The 26,443-nt window shown below is 43.3% G+C and overlaps 1 protein-coding gene across 1 annotated transcript in view; it reads left to right on the top strand.

Annotated features, from left to right (window-relative positions):
* The first annotated feature begins 215 nt into the window (after positions 1-215).
* The window catches only part of cacna2d2a (calcium channel, voltage-dependent, alpha 2/delta subunit 2a), a 263,548-nt gene continuing 237,320 nt past the window's right edge, over positions 216-26,443 (top strand). Inside the window, exons 1-2 of the mRNA XM_080783437.1 lie at positions 216-296; positions 11,312-11,393. Coding sequence (XP_080639563.1) covers positions 247-296; positions 11,312-11,393 — 132 coding nt within the window. The 5' untranslated portion in view covers positions 216-246. The remainder of the gene's footprint in view (positions 297-11,311; positions 11,394-26,443) is intronic.

Below are 26,443 nucleotides of genomic sequence, written 5' to 3'. Positions count from 1 at the left end.
TCACCAGCCAGCAGCAGCCAGCCAGCCAGCCAACCAACCAAACCCCACACACTTTCCCCCTGGAAGCTCGCCTGTTTATTCTTAGCTCAGCCCTGTTAAAGAGGAGACCGCTCTTCCGGTCCGCTCCAGTCTATTTATTCCCTAGTTTACTTGAATATTTAATGGAAAATGGCGATCTGCGCTGCCCAGACCTGCGGTGTCTTCTGCCTCTTCTCGGTCCCAACAACTATCCTGATCATATTATGCATGTCCACGCCGCCGACCACCGGGACCCACAGCTTCCCCCAGCACTACACGTAAGTAGAAGAACCCACGACTATTTGAAGCTGAGGGTACGGTGTGGGGGGGAGTCAACGGGGAACTAGGACAGGTGGGCCAGCCAGACGACATCCTAAACACCGCTGTTTATATCAGCGCGATGCTTCATCCTTCATGCTGGCTGACTGTCCCCCATAATAACACACGAGAGAGTCCGTCCCTCAATGCGTGACCTCTGTTTATGTTGTCGTCGGCGAGGTTTTATTATAACCTAATTGTGGTTCGTTTCGTTTCTAGCTGATCTGCCACTGTCTAATAGTGTGTATGGAATTAGGATACACGCGCATCTACCGGTGCACGTGTAGCCTAAATTCCATAAACACCATATACAATCGGTGAAATAATCCCGCCAGACAACAGTTATTGTCGTGGACATTTAGAATGAACGTTGTTGAATGAATGGTCGTTGTTTTACCGTGTTGTCTCGATATGACATGCTTAAGTGGACCGTGCTAACGACAACAGAATCCCGTTTACGCGTGATGGATAGTCAGCCTCCAGGACAAAAATAATGAGGCTATATTCTCAAAGTCTTAAACTGGCCGTTATATCCCATGAACCGCACCATCAAAATAACACTTTAATAGCGTTATTTATGGTTATAGGCAGCTTACTGGCCGTTATTACATATTCCATAATAGCCCATACTAAAATATAACCGTATTCATATAGTAAGAGCCTAGAGGAGAAGAGGAGTCAAAATCGTCCGTTATCCATGTCTCCCGTTGTGCGCTTATGAAATGAAGGAAATCAAATCAAAGTATAGTAAAACTCTTACCTGATTGTTCTTACCTGATACGCTTTATATGTTTTATTGGAATGTTCATCCGTACACGTCACGATAAGACATTTGAAAGATAATAATGCACACCTAAAATTACTTAAATTATTGCCAACTCTGGGATGAGTTAAGCACCGATTTCGTTGAGGCTGAAGTGCCCTGTAGGCTAAGCAGAAGTCCAGGCAAGGTTCACAGATTTATTGATAAATCAATACATTCCACCATTATCTATTTTAAATGTATAAGCGTACCGGTAGCTTTTTTTATAGTCAATAGCCTAATTATATTTTAGAAAATCAATGTTCTGATATTCTGTAGCTCAGATTATAGGCTATACTATTAATTTGTATAGCCTTATTTATAAGTATTTTATTGGTAATGTATTAATCTAAATGCTACTGTCATTGTCAGGGCTACAATGTTCTCTAACTCTAAGCTATTCAAATATCAAGTATTAAGCTGTTACAGGCTGTAACCTTCATCCATGAGCTGACGTGATGAAGGTGACTCAGAATTGACAGGGACTTGAATTCTCTGCACTCCAATCAAAATAATCCTAATTAAATTGCGTTATTTAAGTTGACTATACTTTCAAATGTTTTATTTCATGTGGATATATCTTTAAACATGGCTATGTCTTACTCTTAATTCTTATTATTTTATTATTACTATTTTCAAACCGTAATTTAACCAACTTGGTGGTCTATCATTTTAAATCAATACAAATGTCTTTGTACCAAGTACAAGTATTTTTGAGTAATGAGTTTCAAAAGTAGCAACGTAGTTATAGGTTTCTTTAAGGCATTGTTATTACTGTGATCCCATAATCACATCACCCATCACTCCCCAAGCGTGCCAATACTTCTGGGTAGACTGAAGAAAGAAAAGCAGGTGCACTTGTCTGGAAAACTGCCCTTGGTTGAGGCAGTGGGTGCTCGGCTTTAAATATAACGTAACTTCTGGGTAGACCATTTGAAGAGATTTGAATAGGATATGTAGGCTATAATCCACTATCTACGTTATATTGAGATGTCTCCTGGGCTTCAAAAACTGGGTTTGTGTCACCCAAATCAGTGGGCTATTTGTCAGAATTTGACAGTTACCTAATTAATGTGTACAGCGAGCTTATGTGCCCATCCTTGGGGACACACGCATGGTGTGTGTGTGTGTGTGTGTGTGTGTGTGTGTGTGTGTGTGTGTGTGTGTGTGTGTGTGTGTGTGTGTGTGTGTGTGTGTGTGTGTGTGTGTGTGTGTGTGTGTGTGTGTGTGTGTGTGCGCGCGCTAGAAGCCACACGTCTAGGGGCGACACTAAGTATGCTCTCAAATGAATTGTGACTGCAATTCTGCCCTCCAATATCTTTCTGTGCAAGTAGTTAGGCCTATTGTTCTGTATATTGGGCCAGAGGGGGCCAAACAGCCATTTAGGCCTTTATCATTCTCTATAGTTTTGGTGCTGCAATTGACTAGATTCTCAACATGTTTTTGAGCACACGTGCTTGTTGTGTCACTGTGAGAATTCTGACAAGACAATGAGAATATAGTATTAGTCATATAGAGCGGACAGCCCCGCCCACAGCTATTCATTTCAATGGAAGTTGCTCAGTGGCGTTTTGAAGTCTGCTGGAAGTACCTCTGTTGGCTCAATAAAATTGATTGGCTCCTATGAGAGTACCTCTCGCGCTGCCCTTGTGGTACCTCTACGTCACGTACAAAGAAAAGACCCAGCTGCGCGCGCTTTTGCTTGTGCATGTATTTCGCCCGCCTGCAGTTCCAGCTTTGACCAGTAGGGCTTAAATGTTGGCCAGCCACTCTGGGGGCTTGGATAGTGCTGTAGAAAGCATTTCAGACTCCTGGGTGAGCGCTGGCGCTTTGGCATGGGGGGTCAGATCAACATGGAATTAATTTTGTACTGGCCATATATGGAGTGTGTCTTGAGTGTACACAGGGTCAACAAGCAGCGATAAGACGGGGCTTGGGGCCAAGCCATAAAAAAGTGGCCAAGCCAATAAAAAGTGATGTCATACTCTTCCAAATTAGGTTGGAGACTGGAGATTGAACACTTTATTTGTTATGCCCAAAAATGAACCATGCATTAGCTGGGACCCAATCAGGGTTTCGCATTCCGGGCTCGTGTTGTTCATTGACGGGTGGGGTGGGATCAACATATGGAATGTCTGGACAGGTCAGCTCCATATATGGAGATCTAAGGGTTTGAGGTCAGATGTAGAGTTGCTGGCTGGCTCCATATATGCCATATTATGGGCATAACAGGGATTGTATTAGGGCATCGTCTGGGAATGCCCATATATGAACCTTTTCTCCCTTTCTTTATTTAATTGAGTTGAGAAGCACTCAAACTATTAATCTGGTGTCAGTGAGGGCAGACATTCATGGCTGGTTCCATATATGCAAAAAAAATCTAAAAGAAAACACAAAGCTGACAGTTAATACCAAGATGGCAGTGAAGCCTGTGTTGCCAGCACGCTACTATATGGCAGCGACGTAGACAACCTATGCCAGGCAGGATAGAAGATTATTTGTCAATCTTAGACTCCATGAGCATTTAGCAAGCGTACATTATGAATTGGAGGGAACACCCCATGGAGTCTAGACGCTGATGGTGGCAGAGCAGATGGCCCACTTTTCCCAGCTCCAGGATTTAACAAGGTGGAACTGGGGATGAAGGTGGGTTGCTTGGTCGTTGGCTGAAACGAGAATGGCATGTTAGTGACATAGGCATTTTAAAGAACGGAGCCTAATTGCTGATTGGTTGCTGCAGATAGATAGTCAATTTGGATTGGATAGAAGTGATCACGCTTGGATTTGTGAATTAACAGATTTTGACAGCGTGGCAAACGGAAGTGACGTAGACTATGCCAGTGCTGTTAATCCGAATGAAAGCGTTAAGTACATACATACAGTATGGAGGATGGTCACACTCCTAAAGACCTACTCCATGGAGAGCTGCCACGTGGGAACAACACATGTCCTCATCTGCGCTACAGAGATGTCTGTAGTCTGCAGGAGAGACATGGAGGCCCTTGACATCCACAACAAATCTGGGAAGCTCTTGCATCTGACTATATGAGGTGGAGAAGCACCTCATGACAGGGGGAAAACTGAGGGCCCACAGAAAAGAGCACAACACAGACAGACCAACAACCATATACATTATGCAAACTCTGTGACTGAGACTGCCACTCCGGCATAGGGCTCTTCAGTCATAAGAGACGCTGCTCCAGACCAGACCCGTAGGATGTGTGCGAACCATGGTCAACCCTGACCGACGGAGGCCTATGAATGTACAAATAATATAACAAAAAGAATCATGAAAATGTTTGTGAGAAAAAATTATATTGTCGGGGGCCCTCTCAAGTAGAAAAGAAACATTTTATTACCATCAATTAGGTGCAAAATCTGAAAGCAAGGAAATGGAAATGTATAAAAGAAATATAGGAAAACAAATGACTCCGTTTTTGATTCAACCTTTGCTAATAGATTTAGCCATAACTGAGTCGGTAGAGAGGCCATCTTGGACCCCTGTCTTTGTGTCGAAGTGTCCCAGAGCCTAACCTTTTTTTATTTAAGTGTACCAATACATAATTCATAATTCTGTACATAATTAATAGGCCTACAATCCAAGCAGAGGAAGACAGTGAATGCAGAGAGAAAGATCAAACTGTGGAAGTTGAAGGAAGAATGCCGTGTGGAGTTAAGGGACGAGTTTAGACAGTCTCTGGGTGACAGTGAAGAGTTGCCGGATGACTGGGCAACTACTGCATAATTGTTAAGGGAAACAGCTAAGCAAGTGCTTATGAGTGTCTTTGGGACAGAGGAAGGAAGACGAGGGGACCATGTGGTAGAATGAGGGAGTACAGGAAAGCATAAAGAGGAAGAGGTTGGTGAAGGGTAAATGGGATAGCCAGAGAGTCGAAGATAGTAGGCAGGAGTTGAAGGACATAAGGTAAGGCGGCAAAGGCTAGTTGTATGAGAGGTTGAACACCAAGGAAACAGAAAAAAGACCTGTACCAATATTGGCGACGGGTGGTGCAGTTCCAACTTCCCATACCAAGCGGTGACAGCCTGACAGAGTGCTTTCAATGGAACTGTGGAACAGAGTGCGGGAGGCCAGTCCAAACTTCTTCAGACAAGGGAACGCGTATAGTAACTGCTGAGCATTTTTCAAGTGTGTCCCCCACTTCGAGCTCCTCCTCGATGTGTATGCAGAGGAACTTAAACTCACTGATCCTTTCCACTGCAACGCCATCGATGAAGATAGGGCGTGCTTTCTCCTCAGCCTTCTGGAGTCTGTGATCAGCTCATCTTGTTGACGTTGAGGGCGAGGTTGTTCTGACACCAGAGTGTAAGTGATCTGGAGAGAGAGTGAGTGCAGAACACCCGTCCGCGGCAGTCGGTAGTGTTTCTCGTGGCCAAAAAAAGGCTGAAAAGTGGATAAAGCAAATCAGAACAATTTACTCATCAGGAGATCTAAAAGTCAGAGGTCTTTTGACGGATGAGTGTAAGCTTCAGTTCCTGAGGTATCCTCACGGCCCTCTACCAGATTGCCGAATTTCGTGAAAAACGATAGCACAGAACTGCCAAAACTGCTAAAATGGCGGAAGTTTCACAGAAACAAAAGGGGTCTAAGCCCTTTGGGCCTAATAATATAGGCATGTAATGTACAGTCCATCACTGCCAGTCATTTAAACATACATCTTTCATCAATGAATGAATGGATATATGTACACAACTCAAGATTATTGATAGTGAATATGAGACGGATCTGCACAGTGTCAGCCAGCCTATACAATTACACGGTGTGTACAGTTTATGGATAATGTATGTGCAGCCAGTGAACAGAAACCGTACATCATGATGAGCTATCATGTCTCAACGAGCATCCATCAACAGTAAAACATTACAACAGTTAACCTAGGCAGGCATCAGTCCTGGTGCTTCAGTGTACATCCCAGTAGTACAATAGGGCCAGAATAAGTCATTCATCTAGTAATTAATCCAAGAACAGAAAAGAATGCATGGGGGTTTTGTAGGCTTTGAAGGACGGATGTTACTTTGTCTTGTGGCTGAGAGTGCTCCTCTTTTGTCGCTAGCTAGGATTGTTCAGTTTGATTCCAACTACAAAGCTACTATAGGTGTCCAGACTGTCCACTATCTCCACCTTGTCCCCACGGAGGGAGTGAGACGGGAGACTTTTCTTGCTTCGCCAGTAGTCCACCACCAGCTCCATGTTGAGCTGAAGGTAGTACAAAGTTCTCCACCAGGGACTCGATGTCATCCATAATGCAGCTGGAGGAGTGAGAACTTCTGTAGGTGGCACTTTCTCGGGTTTAACCCATTTTGGACTGAGGCCGATTCTAAAAACGCCTTCTAAATCCTGACCTAAATTGTCTGAAAAACTTCAAATATTTATATAGCAGCATCACATTTTTGAAATCTTTGAATACTGTACATACTGTACAGAACCCCAAAAGGGGTTCCCGTCCAGAAGGGGTATAACACCAAAATGGGTTCCCGCCCACTGGCGCCCAGAATGGGTTGGTGAAGGTTGTGTGACCTAAATGTGCTACTGTGTTGGCTAGTGTGAACTGTGAATGAACAGGTAGTTATGTTATCAGAAAAATAAATGGAAACAAATGGATCTTCATCTGTATACTTTGATGGATGTTAATCACATGAACCCTAGCAAAGTATATGCTCATCATTTTATTCGGACTTATCCTTTTTCATTTTACATTTATATACTTTGTTGACTTTTACTCTTATTGGTTATGCAACTGTTGCTGATGTTAGCAGTTTGCTGCTTGTGCCTGAGCGATTGACAAATTGATTCTTGAATGTTGATACCCGAGACATCAATCAATTGAATTTAATCTTATCTTTAATTTCAAACATTTTGAAAGGTGTTTGAGTCATGAATCAGGATGGACTGTGTGTGTGTGTGTGTATGTGTGTGTGTGTGTGTGTGTGTGTGTGTGTGTGACCGTGCGAGTGTGTGCGACGAGTGTTAGTGTTTGTCTGCATGTGCATTGTGCGCCTGCATTTAAGTCTGTATGCTGTACATGATAGGCCTATGTACAGTATATGTGTGTGCAACTGTGCATGAGTATGCATGTTTGTGTGTTTGTAGTCATACTTGTAGGCGGGTGGGTGGTTTGTGGGTGTTATTAGCCTATTTTCTGAAATAGCTCTAGTATCCCATTTGTTGAAAGTTGTGAAATAAATCGTGTGGAGAAAACCTCTTGCTATCAGTGGAATCTAAATGGACTGGATATACAATCTTCCCAGAGTAAATTATCCCCACTTACCTTAGTTGGTATGAGAGTCGGTGCAATTTCCCCGAGCATTTTGCCATTTTATACACATACAGTATAGGGAAATAGTCCCAACTTTGGCCCTGATGGGTTTTTCTCAGTGTTCCACATGGATTATGGTGATCCATTGCAGCAGGCATCAGCGTAATGTGATGATGACTGACTGACCTACAGGTCTTGTATTCAAACTCACTTCACTGCATTCTCCACTCTCCACCCATTATTCTTCAAAAGTGGCTGGAAGAACAGCTAGGCAACAAAGTTTCACCATCGAAAAGACATAACATCACACAACCATCGGTAGTGTGACATCGGTTTTCGCCTTTCATGTTTTTCTTTTCGCAGGGTGAAGGTGATTTATACTATAGTTGTGCAGCAGAGTCGCACACTGGAAATAGCAGATCTGCAAGTTCACAATATGTCATGCTTTGCGTCACGTGTTGTTAACTAATAGTTAGATCTACTATTTCCAGTGTGGTGACACAGCATGCAACCAAGTATAAATCTCCTTGTGCATAGAGTCTGTTTTATAATGTATTTTTGCTTATTTTCTAGCCCCTCCTATATCCATCTTTTGGTGTGTACTGTGCACAAACCTTGTCCTACACAAACATTAAATTCCCATTGACAATGAATGAACAATTTCATGTCATAGCGTCTGAGCAAATAGACAGTGTCTATCGTCACAATGTACGGTGATAAGAGCGCGCCTCACTTCACACGTGTGTGATTTTATAATGAATATTATATTATATTATATATTATATTATTCTGCATGAACTTTTTTTTTTTTTTTCAGTTATCATTATAAAGATACCGAAGATTTAATACCTTTACAGGCCAGGTGCAATGGGCTTCTTCGCTTTTTGTTTTGAGAGAAGTTGACATCAAACTCTGAATGTTTACGCAGGTACGACTTCAACTTCAACAGACTACCCTCCTCCACGTATCTTAAAACGCGCTTCTGTTTTCGATAAGCCATTATTAAACGTAACTAGCAAACCGAACATACAACTGTTTAATATCAACAACCTTGGCAAAATAACCACCACTACTAGTACAACATATAGCCCAAGTGAATTATATCTAACGTTAAGTCTACACGTACATGACACTGTTACAGACATGTCATAGCAGTTAATGTCATAGACTACTGACATAGCGACATGGAAGACTGATGTCATAGATAACTGACATAGCGACATGGAAGACTGATGTCATAGATAACTGTCACAGGCTGGCCACATGTCCAAGATCCACATTGGATCTTAAATACTAACAGCTTCTGCTTAGTTCATATGATTCATTTATGCCCTAACCGTGTGATTTTGAGATCTGTCTCTCCATACATTAAGAGTGAATTATGTTGTTAGTGATGTAATTATATATGGATATTTATACTGTGCAGTGTACACACTCACAGTAAAATAGTGTAGGTACTTATTTACACCCCACATATACTAATATGTGTTTTGTATGTGGATGTGTGGGCATTTACTGTACATTGCTCACATTGTGTGTAATGTCTGCCTGCCTCGGGGACAGAGGTATTGTCACTTTATGTTAGCGTCACTGCGGTTCTGCTTCACTCTGGTCTCACTGTAAGCCAGTTTTCACTTCATTGCTTGGTGACCTTTTCATCTTGAGCGGGCGCTCTTCAAGAGGCCTGCCTGGTGCAATCCTTTTAGAGGCCCCTCTTCCTTACTTTTAATCCTCTCGCTATAAACACAAGCCAGCCGCACATGCTAACACTTCCGCGGCCGCACTGCTTCTCGTCTGGCTCATGTCGTATCCTGGATGAAACTCGTCTCTTAACTAAATGCTTTGGCAATGATTATTGTTGCCTGCCTGTTGTCTGTCTTTTCTCGGCAGACTTGTACAATTAAATAAATCTGTCTTCCCTTTTGTCTTCCCAACAAATAGTGACATTTAGAAGCTGACATTTCTGCCTGTCATCATATTAAAAAGACAGGCGCCCGTGTTGGGTTCGTGCTGTTGATGTCAGTGATTAGCTATCGGTCGGCTGCTGGAAGAGAAAGGCTGACGTGGAGTTGGTGTATTAGCATAAAAACAACGTGACAGAATTAGTTTGGCGCTGTCGGGTGAAAACCTTGTACGAAAAAAACGTTACCAGCTACTTAAAAGATGCTGCGTTCCAATGGCTCCAACGTAGTTATGATTCAGTGAAAAGCTCTTGTTAATACATTTCATTTGTTCAGTAGCCTATTTATAAAACCCAAGGTCAGACTAAACTATTTCCACTTTCCAAACAATAGCAGATCGACAATTTTGTCTGCTGGTCTGCTTCTGTGTGACACTGTAGTGTGATGAAGTGGGGCGTGGCGATGCATTCTGAGGGTGGATCCAGTTCAGTAGCTGCTGCTGATTATAAAAAGGATCTGGTGAGCATCTTGATCCATTAAATGATTTGTTTCTCCGTGGGAGATGTACTGCGATGAGATCCAGTCCTTTTGATCTCTTAATTCCAAACTTGGCTCCGTTTACGGAGCACGCCGCTCCTGCTTATGGTGCATTTCTGTCAGACCTGAGCTGTTTTATTAGCCCAGTCTCTCTTAACGTTGGCCACTGGTTCTGGCCAAGTCACAGCCAAACGGGGCCAAAAGCACACAGTGCAAATCCTGAGTGTTCAGTTGAAGTCGGACTGCAATGGCTTTTTTGGGGCATTTTATTTTGAAGATCTAAGTCTGAAACGGAAGCCTGTATGCATCCCTTCAGACTATGGGACGTTAGGACGTTAGCAGTGCTACTGTTTCTTTACAAGTGAGAGAGACGGCCAGCCATGGCATGTTTGCTACTACGTGGCTTCTTTCTTGCCTGTAATGTTTTCAGATACATATTTTAGTGTGCTGATTAAGTTTAAAATGGATAATACTGTAATTCTGTAGAATTGTCATCTTGAATGATATTAAAAATGGAGTAATTCTGTAATCCAAATCCGCTGTTTGGACTGGAGAAACATGCAGCTATGGGACTCAACATGTGGATGAAACCAAATTAATTTATATTCATAAAGGGTAAGCGGTATGTTATCAAGCAGCACGTTTTCGTTCAAAGGAAGTCATTAAAATCTGCTTTTTATTTACTTCATATAAAGAGACGACAGAGACGATATGTAAAAACAATTACTGGTGTAGATAAATGCAGTACTGTATGTGATGGATGAAGAAGGGACTGATGACTGACATTAACAGTGACGTAAACTCTGCTTACCTGGAAGGCACTTCAGCAAAGTAGACACGAACAGGGAGACAGACATATATATTTAGACAACAGTAGATTGCTACAGGGTCAATTGTTTATGGCTCTTTTCGACTACAGGAACTAAAGTGATCCACTGAGAAATGAAGTTCTGGATTATTGTTTCCACTGTGTCGGATAACGTTCTATTCCCGACCTAATTTGGGCCCTGCTCAGGAGGTTCTATACTGTACTAACCCTTGAGGTGTGGGAACCCGGAACTTATAATGATGCACAGGCCTACCTCCCCCTTCAGGCGTTGTTCGGGTTATAATGTCAACTAAAAGCATAAAAAATGAAAATGCAAAGCGACGTGTACACTGTACATGAAGTGTCCCTAATGTAACCCGTAACAGCGCTGCCTGAGCGCCGGTCGTGATCATCTGAGCAGCCATCAGCGGGGCGACCTGCCCTAATCTCTTTACATTTCGGACTAATAAAGTATTCAATCAATCAAAAAAACTGTAGGGAGAATGCTACACATGTGCACATATATGCAGCACGCACGCACACGCACACACACACACACCCACACACGCACGCACGCACGCACACAGACCTGCTGAGATGGAAATCTTGGGTGATGTTTAGAAGTAAGATTTATTTTCCTCTTCTTTTTCAGAATGATGCACTGGGCCGGACGCATTGAGAAAGAGCTGGATAAGGTTCTGCAACACGTCACCGGAACGCAGCAGATGAGATCGGTACGTCCAGCACTTTACCATGCCATGTCTACTCTACTCGCTTCCCTAATGTTTACATTGTGGGTCTGTGAGATTTCTAACGGGCTGCATTATATAACACAGGCATGCGTGTGTGTGTGTGTGTGTGTGTGTGTGTGTGCGCGCGCGCGCCTTCAACGGAGAGAGAAATAGAGAGAGGTCACAACTTCAGTGTCATCTGTTGAGCATCAAATTTGACGTTGTCACAGGTGGGTCTTTTTATGTGTGTGGGCGTGCACAGTAACGTATACGTGTGTTTATATGTCATGGTAGAACAGATGATGGAGCAGAGTCGGACCGATAATGTTTGGCTGCGTTTTGTTTTGTTTCGGTGTGTTGCGCATGTTCACCATGCTTCCAGGGCTTGTAATGGACCCTGGGATATAAATCTTTCATTGTTGTTGTATGGGTGAATGTTTCAGTGGTCCAGAATGGTGCCTGAAGCTGTCACTATGGTAGCAGTATAGCATGGTAGCATGGTCAGTGCACAGTCAAATCCTCAAGATCCTAGGCTGTGCTATTGCCTACTCCTCCCAGACAATCAGTCTCATGAATGAATTTGGTCAAAATGGGGGGGACTTTCCTAGAGTTCTCAAATGTGTAGGTACTTGCTTCCCGGCATGCATCTGTAGCCCAACATGCATTTCATTGCGTGTCACGTGATCTGCAGTGCTGCGGAAGAGGTATGGCGGACAGATACAGCCACACAGACATCTATAGAATTCATTGTTATATATGTTTTCTATTATTGCTGCTACAATGTCTGAGCAACCGCAACAATAATAATAACGTTACTCGTATGTACCCACACAATAAAGAAACATTGAACCCTGAACCCTTAATCAGTGTTAAAAGTAACTCTGCAGGTCCATTTGTACACTCCTAGAGTTACATTAATTGGTCATTACTGCTGTTGTGACATTGATGGAAAGTGTAGTGGAACTGGTAGGTGGACAGCAGGGCTACGGCTGGTTAAAGGGTTAATGATGATTGCTGATAGGTTTGTGGAAGGATAGTCTCTGTAGACAGACTGTTGGATGACACTGTTTTAAATGCTCCTGTCTAACGGGAACATCGGAAGTTCTGAAAATGTATAGAAAGTCTGATTTCTGGTAACCAGTAGCGGAGAAGAGCACGTCTAGCTTGCTGGTTATTAGCGGAAATGGAAATTAAAAAATACAATTTAAATATATTTTGAAATGGTTCCGGTTCCTGTCACAACCTTTGTGAGGTGGAGTTATAGACTGTTTGGCAAAAGTTGACTGGCTTGAGAGGCTGGTGGCGTGAGGCTGATGTTGAGAGGCTGGTGGCGTGAGGCTGATGTTGAGAGGCTGGTGGCGTGAGGCTGATGTTGAGAGGCTGATCGCGTGCATGCTGCTCATGCTCGTTGGTTGTCATCGGCCATGTTGCCTGTGGATATTTGAAACGGGAACTGAAGTGTTGTTGTCTATCCGTCTGAATGTGTGCTTTCTGCCGCTGAGACAAATTCAATTAATATTTAGTAAGTATCTGAATACAAAAATACGAATTACTAACCGAGAGGAACAAATACCCCCCACACGACACGTCCCAAAATACTAAATCTCTTCCGCCTGTCCATATGGCAGCATGTATGCATGCGTGTTTGGTCTGACTGCGTGCACAGTAGAGAGCGGGCGTGAAAGAACATTTATCATGGCCCCAAACAGGAGTCATCACAGGGTGTGCTAAATGGCCCAGCATGCCTAGAAAAGCCATTTTCTAAATGGATGCCTCTCTCTATACGCGTGTGTCTGATAGAAATCTTCCCAGGGCTATGCCGGCTGGTAACAAGATTGCCTCTCTCTGCGCCCCCTTCCTTTTCATGCACAGTTTATTCTCGTTGGGGGGGAAAGAAAGAAAGAAAGAAAGAAAAGGAATAGTCCTAATTATTTCAGATTTTGTCTCACACCGAGAGATCAGGAGAGGATGTTAAGTTTAAACACTTAAGCCCTAGTTCATTGTATGATTAGAGTGGCGGAAATAGCCGATCTACAAGTTTGAAAGTGGTTTAGTCTGTCCGTGGGTTTTATAAATATTGAACCAATGAAAAGTATTAGAAGAGTTTGTGACCAAGTAATAACTACATTGGTTCCATTGGAACAAGGTTAATGTTTTCCATTTCCTGAAAAGTATCAGTTTTGGACATACAAGGTTTCCACCTGCCCTGTGTGACAACAAGATGTTTTTTATGTGATTATAGTTATTTTTTCTTGACTGCAATGCAGATTCACGTTGATTCAAGTCTCGTTAGAGCTGCCAGCTGTGGCTGTGTTTTGGAATTCTCTCTGCGTCCCACAAGATAAATCAAAAAACACTCAAGTCATTCAGATATCCGAAACGATATTTCAAACAATATTTTGCACCCAGCCTGAGGTGAGATGCATTATGTTGCGAGACGGTGAGAGAAGAACGGAGAGTGTGTGATTCATCAGAAGAGCTGCAAGTTTATAAAAAGGAAGAACGTGGCATGAATGAGGGCGGGCACACGTAGCAAAATAAAGGTGCCCAAGTGGAACTGAAACTGGTTGTCAGAGCAATGCCATAAAAGCACCATTTCTGGTTCCAGTAAGAACCTTTCAGGACCTTTAATGGACCATTTCATTTCATGTTTCTGTAATGTCTCCCAGGCGGTCATCCATTTCTTTCAACGGCTATTTTCGTTGTGACGCATTGTGAGTTTATAGACTGGCTATTATCGGCAAACGTTCGCCCATTAAAACATGGCCAACATTGGGATGCTAGGGTTTAACCCATTTTGGGCAAGAAGCCCTTTTGGTGTTTTAAGCATTGTTATAATTTAGCTATTGAAAAATAGCAGATCTACAAGCTCATAGCGCGCCACCGAGTGGCGCGCTACGAGCTTGTAGGTCTGCTATTTTCTTTTAATCGTGAAAATATTTATTTCAGAAAACTGGAGGATTTAGAAGAATTCTTTAAAATTTTGAGGTCAGGCCTAAATGGGTTAAGTAGTTAAAAGTGCATCCAAAACCAAAAAAGAGCCATCCTCCCATATAAGAAACCATTCACAAAATAAATCTTTAGTAGGTGATGGAGCCTTATTGTCTTTTAAAGAACCATTATTTATTTCTGTGTGAAGAGAAGAGCGAGTGAGTGGAGGCGTTCTTTCTCTCCTCTCGGTGGAGGAGAGGGGGAGGCTGGAGCGAGGGGAGGGGAGGGGAGAGGACGCATGAAGGATGGCTTGACAGTTGAGATGGATGAAGTGTTTTCCCCCGTGTGCGTATATTTAGAGTGGAAGGTATGCGAGATGAATGAGGAAATATGGAGAGAAACACAAAATTGGGTTAAACAGATGTTTGTCATCGTTTCTGTGTCCTCGGGCTCATTTAGACCCTGCGTGTCTGATAGCAGTGGCTTTCTGACCCTCACGCGATGGTGATGTTGAGTTTAGTTGATCAAATGCAAAGCATTCTAATATATGGAAATGATGCACCATGTTGACATTTTGTTTCAGTATTATAAGAAACAATTGTTTCCATGCATGACTATATCATGCATGATCATATCATTATGTTGATCGTGTTATGAGACTCGACATTATGTTTGATTTTGTATTATTGTTATATCATGATATGATGTCTTCAAACGTCAGCCCTATTTTATACTTCATAAAGGTATAGGTAGATAAAACCATAAAACCTTTGATTCTGTGAAGAAAATTAAAACTGCTAAACAACGGGTATTTATTAAATAAATACCCGTACAATTAAATATAAAAAAAAAGAACCAAAGGTTTTACGGTCATGATTCACCAGATCCTGGGTGGCTTGATTCTAGGCTTAAAATAATGAATATACATATTTTTGTAAATTTCTATGGGAAAAATGAATTGGAGATTTTTCAGTGGTGCCAGAAGACCACGCCCACTGCTATGGCCTATAGCTTTTTACCATCATTCTCTCTAGTACAATACGGTGCTACTGTAAACTTTCTCCATATGTACACGTCCAGGAGTTGTCTTGTTCCCTCCTCACATGACTGCAAATGTGTTGCCTTCCAGAGGCAACACAGGTTGATTTTCCAACAATGTGGTTGGCACATAATAAATGCATCATGCATCATTGGGAATCATTTTGATATCTGTCCAGTACAAATAATTCATGTAATTATCATCCGATTACTAATATGATGACCGATGTATTGTGCTCCCCTAAGAAATTACTGCAGAGATTGTTTGCAGAGGAGTGTTTTGTGCTCAATCATTGTCTGAGGAAATGGGACATTCTGCATAATGAGTACTTTTTTTGAGTAGATTTTTACTTGTAACATAGTACTTCTACATTGTGGTATTGATACTTTTAGTATAGCCTACTTTTAGTATAGTAAGTAAAAAAATCACACCCGTGCGAACTGAGTGGTGCAACTCCCCTCTGCCCCTGCCCCTCTCCCTCTGCCCCTCTCCCTCTCCCTGTCTCTCTCTCTCTCTCTCTGTGTGTCTCTCTCTCTCTCTTTCTCTCTCTCTCTCTCTCTCATTAGCAGGCAACAGTGCAGCACTATCTCTCTCTGTTTCTGGCACAACAGCGCCACTTTTGCCCCTACTGGTACTCTAAACATAGTCACATAGTGACATTGCTGTTCCTTGGGAGTATGCCTTCCACCACTGCTTGAAATGTATGGTGAAGAATACATTGTAGAGTTTTGGAGCATGATCCAGTCAGATTTGGACTTCTCCCCTGCACCTGGCAGTGGCACATTAGCATTGCCTATATAGCTTTGCACTAGAAATTTGTGCTTATCGGTACAGCTGTTTACGAGATTAGTACACACACACACACACACACACACACACACACACACACACACACACACACACACACACACACACACAGACCTTATCCTAGACGGCTTGTTATCTCCTACAGTGATTCAGTCATATGGCAGCAAATGCATTTTGATGCCTATGACCTTCACTAGATGTCATCTGATGAGTCCCAATCAGAATCACTTTATTGTCAGTACTGCATATGCGAGCATCCAATGAAATTCAAATGAATAGTGCCACAATTGTGCCAATTGGCGCAACATCAACACAATAAAGCAAACAGGAAATTACATCCAACATAGAGAGAGCAAAGACTAGCGTGTGCCACCATTGTGACAGTATCCTTCCTGCACTGAAATCTATGCTAAACAAATGTTAGTGCTGTCTGCCGTACGCGTATGCAAAATCAAAATCATACATGCACTTATGCAAGGATGACACACACACACACACACACGCACACGCACACGCACACGCACACACACAGAGCATTTGGCTGTTTGCTCTGATCCACTTCAGCATGCCTTTAATGGTGGAGCTGTGGAACGTATGTTTGAGTCCCCTAATTAATGTATTCATTTCAATGAGAGGACTTTAATCAGCCTGAATAATTTAGCCTGGCACACATGATTGCTCCTAACCCCCTAATGTACAGTAGTAGCATCAGCCTGGCATATTCTCTCTCTCTCTCTCTCTCTCTTCATTACCCTGAACTGAAACCTGAGAAACGACATACTCCATGATGATCACCCTTATGCTTAATTTATATACTCTGTTGTATGGCGGTGTCACCCGCCAAAAAGAGCAGTTCTACAAGCACCACAGACCTTGTAGATCGGCTATTTTCAGCGGGCGACACGGGCATACCATGGACTATGAATCGGAGCTTAATCTTGTCTTGATTCCAATCTTTTTTTCCCCCGATGAAAGGCCCAGATACAGAGGGCAGGCATGGAGTACAGAGAGCGAGCCAGGGGTAAATTAAAGAGATGCAGGATTCTGAACTTTAATCGAAAATGAAACGCAACGGAAATGGGAGGGATTCTTCTCTCGCACAAAGAGTGAATGTTTCTCTGTCTCTATCCGTGACTCGCCGCTGTGCCCTGTGTGTGTGTGTGTGTGTGCTCGTGCGGACTGTGCGCGTGCGTGTGTGTGCTCACGTGTCTGTATTCTTGTGTGGCCAATGCTAGACGAATTGGCTCTAAGACCACCACATGCTGGCTGTAGATTTATCTGGGTCCAACACAGACCTCGCCTCCTGTGTGTGTGCATGTGCGTGTGTGTGCGTGTGTGTGTGCGTGGGTATAGTATTCTGTATGTGTGTCATCCAAGTACATAGGGTTTGACTGGATAATAATGAGGAGTATGACTCACAGAATATGGTCTCTGTCAGGCGGAGGGAGACCTTATATCTCCATCCTAATACAAATGCACCACGTCTCTGTGCGTACGTGTGTACAGTACGTACGTCTGTAATCCACGTAACTCGAGAACCGTTCGCCCCACCGACTTAAAATTTGACACAGGCGTTCCACAGCACCACAGGGAGTGCAGTGCCCGGTGCCAAGTCTGTCGGATCACCGGTTGTCCAGAACCAGCACAGAAGCCTCTGCCCGGGCTCTGGACAGGGCCCCTCTGGACATCTTCATATGTGGAGCTGGCCTGTTCTGACATCACAATGACATCTGCATATACTCCATATTTGGGCATGCCTGACAAATAACTCCATATATGGGCATACAAGGGACACAGACATAATAACTGGGTGGGGCTTTCATCGTTCCAAGGCACCGCTCTAGTCTTTCAAATGTGTATGTTTTTGTCCCCCCCGTAAATTGAATGCCCTACTTCTTCATATAGAAGAGTGTCACACAAAAGTATAATGAAAATAGCAGATCAAGCTCACAAGTTCACAACGCAAATTGTAGATCGTCTATTTTCATTATTTATACATATTTTTGTTTAAATAATATAATGATAAAAAAAATTATACCCATAAGGTCCCTCAGGGATCTGTACTTGGAATTGGTGCACAGTGTGTGCACACACTGAAGACAGTGTAAGTACCGTAATGTCTCTCACAGCTTTCCACAACATGCTAGGGCTGGGCAAAGGACACAAATGTATCCAACACCCCCCACCCCAAAGACCCCCAGCAACCCCATAACCCCACTCCCCCGCCCAACAAACGTATATCTCTGTAAAGTGTGGTGGTGGATTTACACACTATGGCTGACCACAGCAATTTCTAATAATCTGTCTCAGATGCCCAGTGCTAAAACTACACAACAGGCCACTCACTGTAGCTACTCCCACAACGTGACCCCCCCCCCCCCCTCATGTTGTAAAGCTGAGCTCAGCTCCACACGCACGTGGCACACGCATACTCATGCGTGTGCACACACACACACACACACACACACACACACACACACACACACACACACACACACACACACACACACACACACACAGGTTCGTATTACTGTACGAAAGAATGCCATTTTTAAAAGATTTTGCAATAACCCTATAGCCGCATATAGCCAGTCTACAAGCACACTGCGTGGCGAGTTGTGAGCTTGTACATCTGCAATGTTCTGTTCACAAAACCAGAGAGAAACTAAGTGCAAATCAGGTGTAACTCCAGCCCCAATACCTATAAACCTAGCCTTCTAAATGTATAATCCTAATCCTAATTTGAATATTTTCCTAAATTTGATATAAAACGACCACTTCTCATGTGAGGACCACGAACACTGTGCCTGCTCACAATGTCAATTTGTCAATTCTACTGAAATCGTGGGTACCCACCCTCACACCACACACACACACACCAAAGCAGCTGTGCACGCCGCAAACATGCATGCTCGCACGCACACTCGCGGCGTGCTGTTTCATCAGTAGGACAATGATGTAAAGGCTGATCAATATAATTGGTTTCTTGATTTAATAGCTCTTACCCCTGTAGACAATTTACAGGAAGAGTAGAGCCGAGACCCACCCCACCCCCGCTACCCCCACCCCACCACCCAGCAATTACCTTTAAAGGACAGAGTGCTCTGCTTCTTCTCAGCAAACCGCTCTGTCTCTCCTCTTCTCTCTCTCTCTCTCTCTCTGTGTCTCTCTCTCTCCACACCTCCATTTCAGTGGTGGAAGCCACTTTTTCTTTTTTTACTTATACACTGAGGGACAAACTTTGCTGTTGTGAGCTTTTAGTTTGTCTATTTTCAGCAAACATATTTAATGTTGAGCGAAAAACATCCACTATTGCATGGACGTTTTCACGATATAAAATAAAGTGTCCAGACTCCAGAGGGGGGGAAAATATATATATACAGTATATATATATGTCCTGGACGTTAATTTACACAAAAACGTTAAAATATGGAGTCAAGACGTTTCTGCCCGACGGCAACCAAATGCACTTTCCACCAGTGCCCTACTCACAGTCGCAGCCTGTCATCTGGTATAGATAGATAGATAGATAGATAGAGTTTTTATTAAAGTGTCCTACTTTCTTTTTTCAAATAAAACGTTTCTTAAATCATGGTATAGTGGACAAAAAAAATGAAACTCATCCTCTACAACTCCCAGGTCACAAAGAGCACACAGTCGCTGCTCCTCAGGAATGCCAGTATATCTGCCAACCTCAACTGCCAGAGGTAAAGCACCAGATCTTAACTGGGCACAGAGGGACCTCTGTCCTCTTTTTAAATTAGTGTAGTAGTAGCTCGTAGACTTGTAGATCTGATATTTTTCAATAGCTAAAGCATAACATAATGCTAACACCAAAAGGGGTTCCCGCCCAAAAAGTGTTAAATCACTGTTTGTGACCATAATCTCCACCCTCCCTCCTACGCCTTACTGTACAGTGTATAGACAGTCAAATGTGGAATGTTAATAACTGTAAATTATACATTTATCCCGAAGATTAAAGTCAATCCATTTACCAGTAAATTTGGACATTTCCCGCAGTGGGGTGGAAAATCTATACGTGCTTTTTCTCTTGTCTGCTGGCAAATCCATACATAAGCATAGAAATGTATAGATTTCCCATTCCCAATGGGACATTTTCCTTAAATCTATACATTTCCCATTTTCACACAAAATACAATTCACACATACAGCTTCCTATCTTTTTCCATCCATCCATCCAGCCATTCATCCATCCACCCTTAACCCATCTTCAACCGCTTATCCGGAGTCAGGTCGTGGGGCAACAGAGCCCCAGACTTCCCTCTCCAGAGCAACATTAGCAACTTCCTCCTGGGGTATCCCGAGGCGTTCCCAGGCCAGTGTGGAGATGTAATCCCTCCATCTGGTCCTTGGTCTGCTACTGGGTCTGCAACGTCCCCAGGGGGACGCTCGGGAGGCATCCGTACTAGATGCCTGAACCACCTAAGCTGGCTCCTTTCCACGCAAAGAAGCAGCCACTCTTCCCCCGAGTCTCTGAACTTCTCACCCCATCTCTAAGGGAGATGACAGCCACCCGTCTGAGAAAACTCATCTCTAAGGGAGATGACAGCCACCCGTCTGAGAAAACTAATTTCGGCCGATTGTATCCACAACCTTATTCTTTCGGTCATGTCCCACACTTCATGACCATAGTGAGTGTAGGAGCAAAGATCCTATCTTTCTGTCCATGCATTTTTGTGTGTTTACGTTCTCAACGTGGGGCCCGGGGACCCCCAGCTGTCCTTGTGTGGATTCCAGGAGGTCCCCAGCTAAGGACCCTTAATGGTTATTGGTTGGTTTGGAACTCAGAGATTGTACAAATGGAACTGTTAGATTGGGGTCCTAGATGAAAACATGAAACCAAATATTTGAATGTGCAGATTAAACTGGGGGTCCTTGGAATGAGAGGTTGAGGATCACTGGTCTAGAGAGTTCAAGTGGTAAACCCAGCCCTACAGCTGATCCCAGGATCAAAACACATTTTAAGGCTGCAGTTCAGCTACAGTTCAGCCTTACGGGAGAAAAGGTCAGAGTTTTACCGTATTTCTTTTCATGCTGCTTCAACATTAGCATTCATGACTTTTTATCAAACGCATAATGAAATGAATAACACAACAAAGCAAATGTGGCTTCAAGAAGAAACCGCAGCAAAAAGCCACAAGCGTTTTAGCAGCGGTCTCCAGAATCACCGGTTTGATGGTTCTGGTCCTGTAGATTTGCTATATTTGCTACCTTTTAGCACCATGTTTTATATATTATTATATATATTTTTATTATTTTTTCCAGCACAAAAGCAATAACATTTACGTCTACATGTGGCGAGAAGAGAATCCTCAGTAGGAGGCCATGGGAACTGGAGCCAGATTGCCATACAGTAGTGTTTTGTTAAAAAAAATAACTATATTATTGTTTCCAATTTGAATTAGACGATGCACTTTCAACCACTTGAACCCTACCATCCGTACACATTCAGCAACAATATCCAATCTCCACGATGGTACTGTATAGCGGACCTCAAAGTGAGGTCCATGGACCCTCTGGGTTACTTTAATTTACTGAAATGTAACTGAGTGATGGTGGTCCTTGAAATGTAAATGTTTGAGAACTATTTGAGGTACTTGGCATAAATGTAGCTGGTTTGGATTGGGGTGTTAGATCAACTACAAAATGATTCCCGAGTGCGGCTGTGGCTCACCACTCCAACAGATGGATCAAATGTGGAGAACAAATCTGTATGTGACAAATAGTAGGACTTTAACCTTTTGTTGCATCTCGAGTCCACCGGGGCTTATTGGAGCCAAAATGTTGAGTTCGCCGTCGAGTCCTGAAATGGCCCCGCGCTTTCCTCCTCCTCCTCCTCCTCTTAGAGTGAAGTCAGCTGACCAAAGAAATCAATGGCGTAGGCTGTGAGGAGACGGCACCGCATGGGCATGTAGCCATTATGGGCTGTTAAGTCTTCCTCTGGACACACACTAAAACATCTCATAGTATCATTTGTCGTGTTTGCTGATTCCATTGCAGCGGATCACCCAGATGAGAGCTCTGAAGGCACTTTTTAGAGTGCGGGGGGGGGGGGGGGGGGGGGGTTGGTGGCACACAGCCCCACTTAGCTCAGCACAGATCACACACTCATTTGGCTGTGAACGGGAAAATGTGTAGTCTAAATTTCACTGACATTCACTGTGGTATGTTTTTTGGGGCCTGATTAGTTTGACTAATTGCCTGCTTGATGGATTCGGGGTGGGACAAATCGTGTGGAGCCTGACTACAGTTACCAGTGGCTTGGGGAAGATTGTCTTCAGGAAGACAATGTGGCATTATGCTCTGTGTCAAAATAGGATTAGAGGCCTGTCAGGCTCCTAGACCTGTCAGGCTGAAGCGTGCTTTATTTTGCCTACGCTGCGAATCTTCTCTTGCTTTTCTGCTGTTTCTGTACAGTGCTATTTGGAGAGAGAGAGAGAGAGAGAGACAGTGAGTTTGTGTGTTTTGTGACTGAGCTTGTGGCTGTGTACAGTATTACGGTATATTGTTGCTGTCGGACAGAAACCACCTATCTCCATATTTCCACGTACACTATTATACCTACTGCATTTCATCGGACAACGTTGTCACACAAAAGTGGTGAAAATGGCAGATCTACAAGCTCACGTGTGGCATTGCATTATTAAAAATCACACCCGTGTGAACTGAGTGGTGCAACTCCCCACCCTCCCCTCTCTCTCTCTCTCTCTCTCTCATTAGCAGGCAACAGTGCAGCACTATCTCTCTCTTTGTTTCTGGCACAACAGCGCCCCTACTGGTACTCATATATCATACTGGTGCTCATAGTCACATTAACACACACATTAATGTCACATAGGTGAACACGGACATTGCTGTTCCTTGGAGTGTTTTAACCACTCAAAAAAAGGAACAACTTTGGACATGCAAGGTTTCCACACAACAGCAACGATTGGCTTGGCTGTACAGACAGTACTGTAGTGTACAGTCAGTGTGTTTGACGTTTTGCAGAGAGCCTGCCGTGTCGCTGGTCATATTTGTGCTTTAGTAAGCGGAAGGGAGTGGGGGGGAGGTGGCTCCGCCCCCCTCAGGTGTGTGCTCATATTATAGGGATGGTGTGCCGAGGTAACAACGTGGTGCACTAGAGAGAAGCCTCATTTATCCTGAGGCTTTTCTTCATTCCAATGCCAAGGGAGGGTTTGTTTATTTCTCTCCGTGTGCTTTTACTGTGTGTGTGTGTGTGTGTTTGTGTGTGTCTCTGTCTTCCTACTCGGCCTGCACTCGTCTTGTTATCATTGGTCACACTTCTGAATAGCTCTTAATTGGCTTGCCGTAGTTGGTAGGCGGCTGCTTCTCAAACCTAACCTATAGCTGTAGAATTCCTGGAAAAGTGTTGGATTTATATTTCTCTTCATCCCCCCCCCCCCCCCCCCAGTATATCTCTCCATTTCTGCCTCCATGCACTTGCTCTTACTCTTTACCCCTTTCTCTCCATGCGTCTGTCTCTCTCTTTGTCTATCTCTGTCTCCCCCTTTCCATGTCTCTGCCTCTGCTTCTGCAGTTCGACCGAAAATAGTCGATCTACAAGCTCACAAAGTGTTGCAGATGTGCTGCGTTGTGAGCTTACGGGTCGACTATTTTGGGTCCGCAGCAGTGTCACACGACGTGAGTATAAATGGGGCTTAACTCCCCTCCCCCAGCATCCCTCCACCCTGCTGTTTGGACCCACTCTCATCTCTCCCTCTGGCTCTTCTCCCAGGGCTCTGTTTGTTTGATGGGATTTGTGCTTCTTTTTGCATCGCATACAAGTACATGCACAACATATGTGCGCGGCTGCGCGCGTGCACACACACATGAAAAATCCACACATCAACTCATATCTACCGTGCGGCGCGCACACGTATGCAGTATTATGTTCACAACACAACACGTTGCATTTTTAAATTAACATTCTATATGGTGGGGTGTTGCACAGGTGTGCATTCAAAATGAAACACAAATGATTTAGCCGGGCCTGCATGATGCCAAACCATTTCTGGATCAGGACTCACGTGAAAGGGTTTGCGACCCACCCAGCTGATCACTTAACACGCAGGCAAACGGCCACGTTAAGTGGGCGCTAAGTGGACGTTTGGGGCGGTTATAGCCGAGTGGTCAGTGAGTCTGGGGAGCCAGAGCCCCTGGGTGTCCTTGTCCTATGTTCGGTTCCAGTTCAGGCCAGCAATGTGTCGATGTGTGTCCGTGACTCCCTGAGCAAGACTCTTGTTCCCTGAGCGTCGCACGATGGCTGTTCACTTGCGTGAATATATGACAAATGTGGAAACATACAGTGACAAAAAACATCCCAAGTGAGTGTTTATCTTAATTATTTGTCTGCCACATAGAGGCAGCCAAGACATTTTCACCAAATACGGGTACCTTCATTTCCGGTTCCCCGCCTCGGAGACCGCCATTGTAAGGAACGGCTTATGTTAGCAATAGCTCACAATGTTTCTTTTGCCAGACACGTTAAATGTTGCGATATAAAATCACAAATCACATCCGAACCTCGGATGGATGATGATCACCACGGACAGCGCTCGTAGTTTCAGAGAGAAGATCTTACTTTTAATGGGACCCTATGGGATCGCACATGTCTCCTGATGTTGGGGGGGTGCGATGGTCCGACATGCGCTGCTCCCGTGCTTGTGGTTATGGTTAGATTAGGGATTGAGGTTTCGGATCAATAGTATGTCGGAACTAAAGCCTGTACCCGTTGGGGGTATGCAAGGCGTTGCCTGGCAACAGGGCCCAGTGTTAAAAGTTGGTTTTCAGCTAAACCGTTTCATATTTGATGTATATTATGTACGAGATATCTTGTTTGGCATACAACTGGTGTAGAGGGAAAGAACAAAGAATGAATGATGAATCAATCGATTGTATTCCTCCTTGGATTAATGGAGCTAACGTAGTATAGTGTAGTATTAATGAAACTAACGTAGTGTAGTGTAAGTTTCCTACATTGTATTTAAACACATTTTTCAATGTTTTAATGTAAACAACTTTTTCCAATAATTTCTGAGACCACTTATTATAATATCCTGATTTCCACTGTTTATGAATGACAGACTATATGTGTCAGTGGTGCTCAAACTTTTTCATGTCAAGGACCCCCAAAATTACCCCACCTCAAAACATTTTGTAAAATATTTGAGTCAAACATGTTTGCTTTAAATATATATTATTCAAAGCTCCGTCACGCATTTTCACGATTTCTCAAATCTACAAGCTCATAGCGCCGCATGATGTGACACCCTACGAGCTTGTGTTATGCTATTTCTGAAAGTATAACAATAATGGTTAAAGTGGTTACAATGTAAAATGACACGGATGCTTTCCCGTTTTTAACAGGCTAAATGTCTGAATTGTTTCTTCACAGTTTAAACCCATTTATTGAATGTACTGTATACAGTATGTCTCTAGACATTTAGATGGCACCACCTTCATAGATTTATTTTCTGGACGCTGTTGGAGCACTAAATGTGCATATAATGTCCATTAAAGGAAAACATAGGTCAATTAGTGTCAGTAAGGCATTGTCTCTGCTTGACCACTTGTTCGTTGTTTGAGAAACGCTGAGCATGCTATGTATATATTGATTAATTGATTGATTGATTGAATACTATTTATTAGTCAGAAATGTAAACGCACGAGGTACAGTCAGACATTTAGGCTAAAAGGATGAACACTTAACACACCATTGTCATCCTATGTATTCAATTCATCAACCTACTGTAGCATAAATAATAACAGGATAATACATATCAACACATAATAATCAGTATAGTACAAAAGAGGAAAAGAATATGATAAATGAAAGAGAAATGTAAATTGAGTTTAGCTCCCCTTGTGGTCTCCTTTTAAGGGATGTTGCACATTTGCTTGATCCTGCTGCTTTATACATCTCAACATTATGTATCATTCTATTTTATTTTCTTGCTTAATATTACATTTTCTCCATGTACAATTATTTACACTGCAATGAGGAATGTGTGTGTGTGTGTGTGTGTGCGCATGTGTGTGCATGCGCGTGTGTATGTGCGCGTGCACACGCAAGAGCGCAAGCGTGCCTTGTTTACATTTTCTCCTAGTCTAGTGTGTGATTGAAGAAAGGTGTATCCTAAGGGTGCAATTGCCCTCAAATTGTGAATGACTGTGGGCCGTGTGGGTCACATTTACATGTATTTATTTCTGAACTTGTGATTACAAAATCATGTGTGCGTGCGCATTGACATTG

This window comes from Protomyctophum bolini (genome assembly GCF_963924005.1).
Source record: "Protomyctophum bolini genome assembly, chromosome: 2".
NCBI classification, from domain to species: Eukaryota; Metazoa; Chordata; class Actinopteri; order Myctophiformes; family Myctophidae; genus Protomyctophum; species Protomyctophum bolini.
This window is presented reverse-complemented; position numbering and strand designations above follow the sequence as displayed.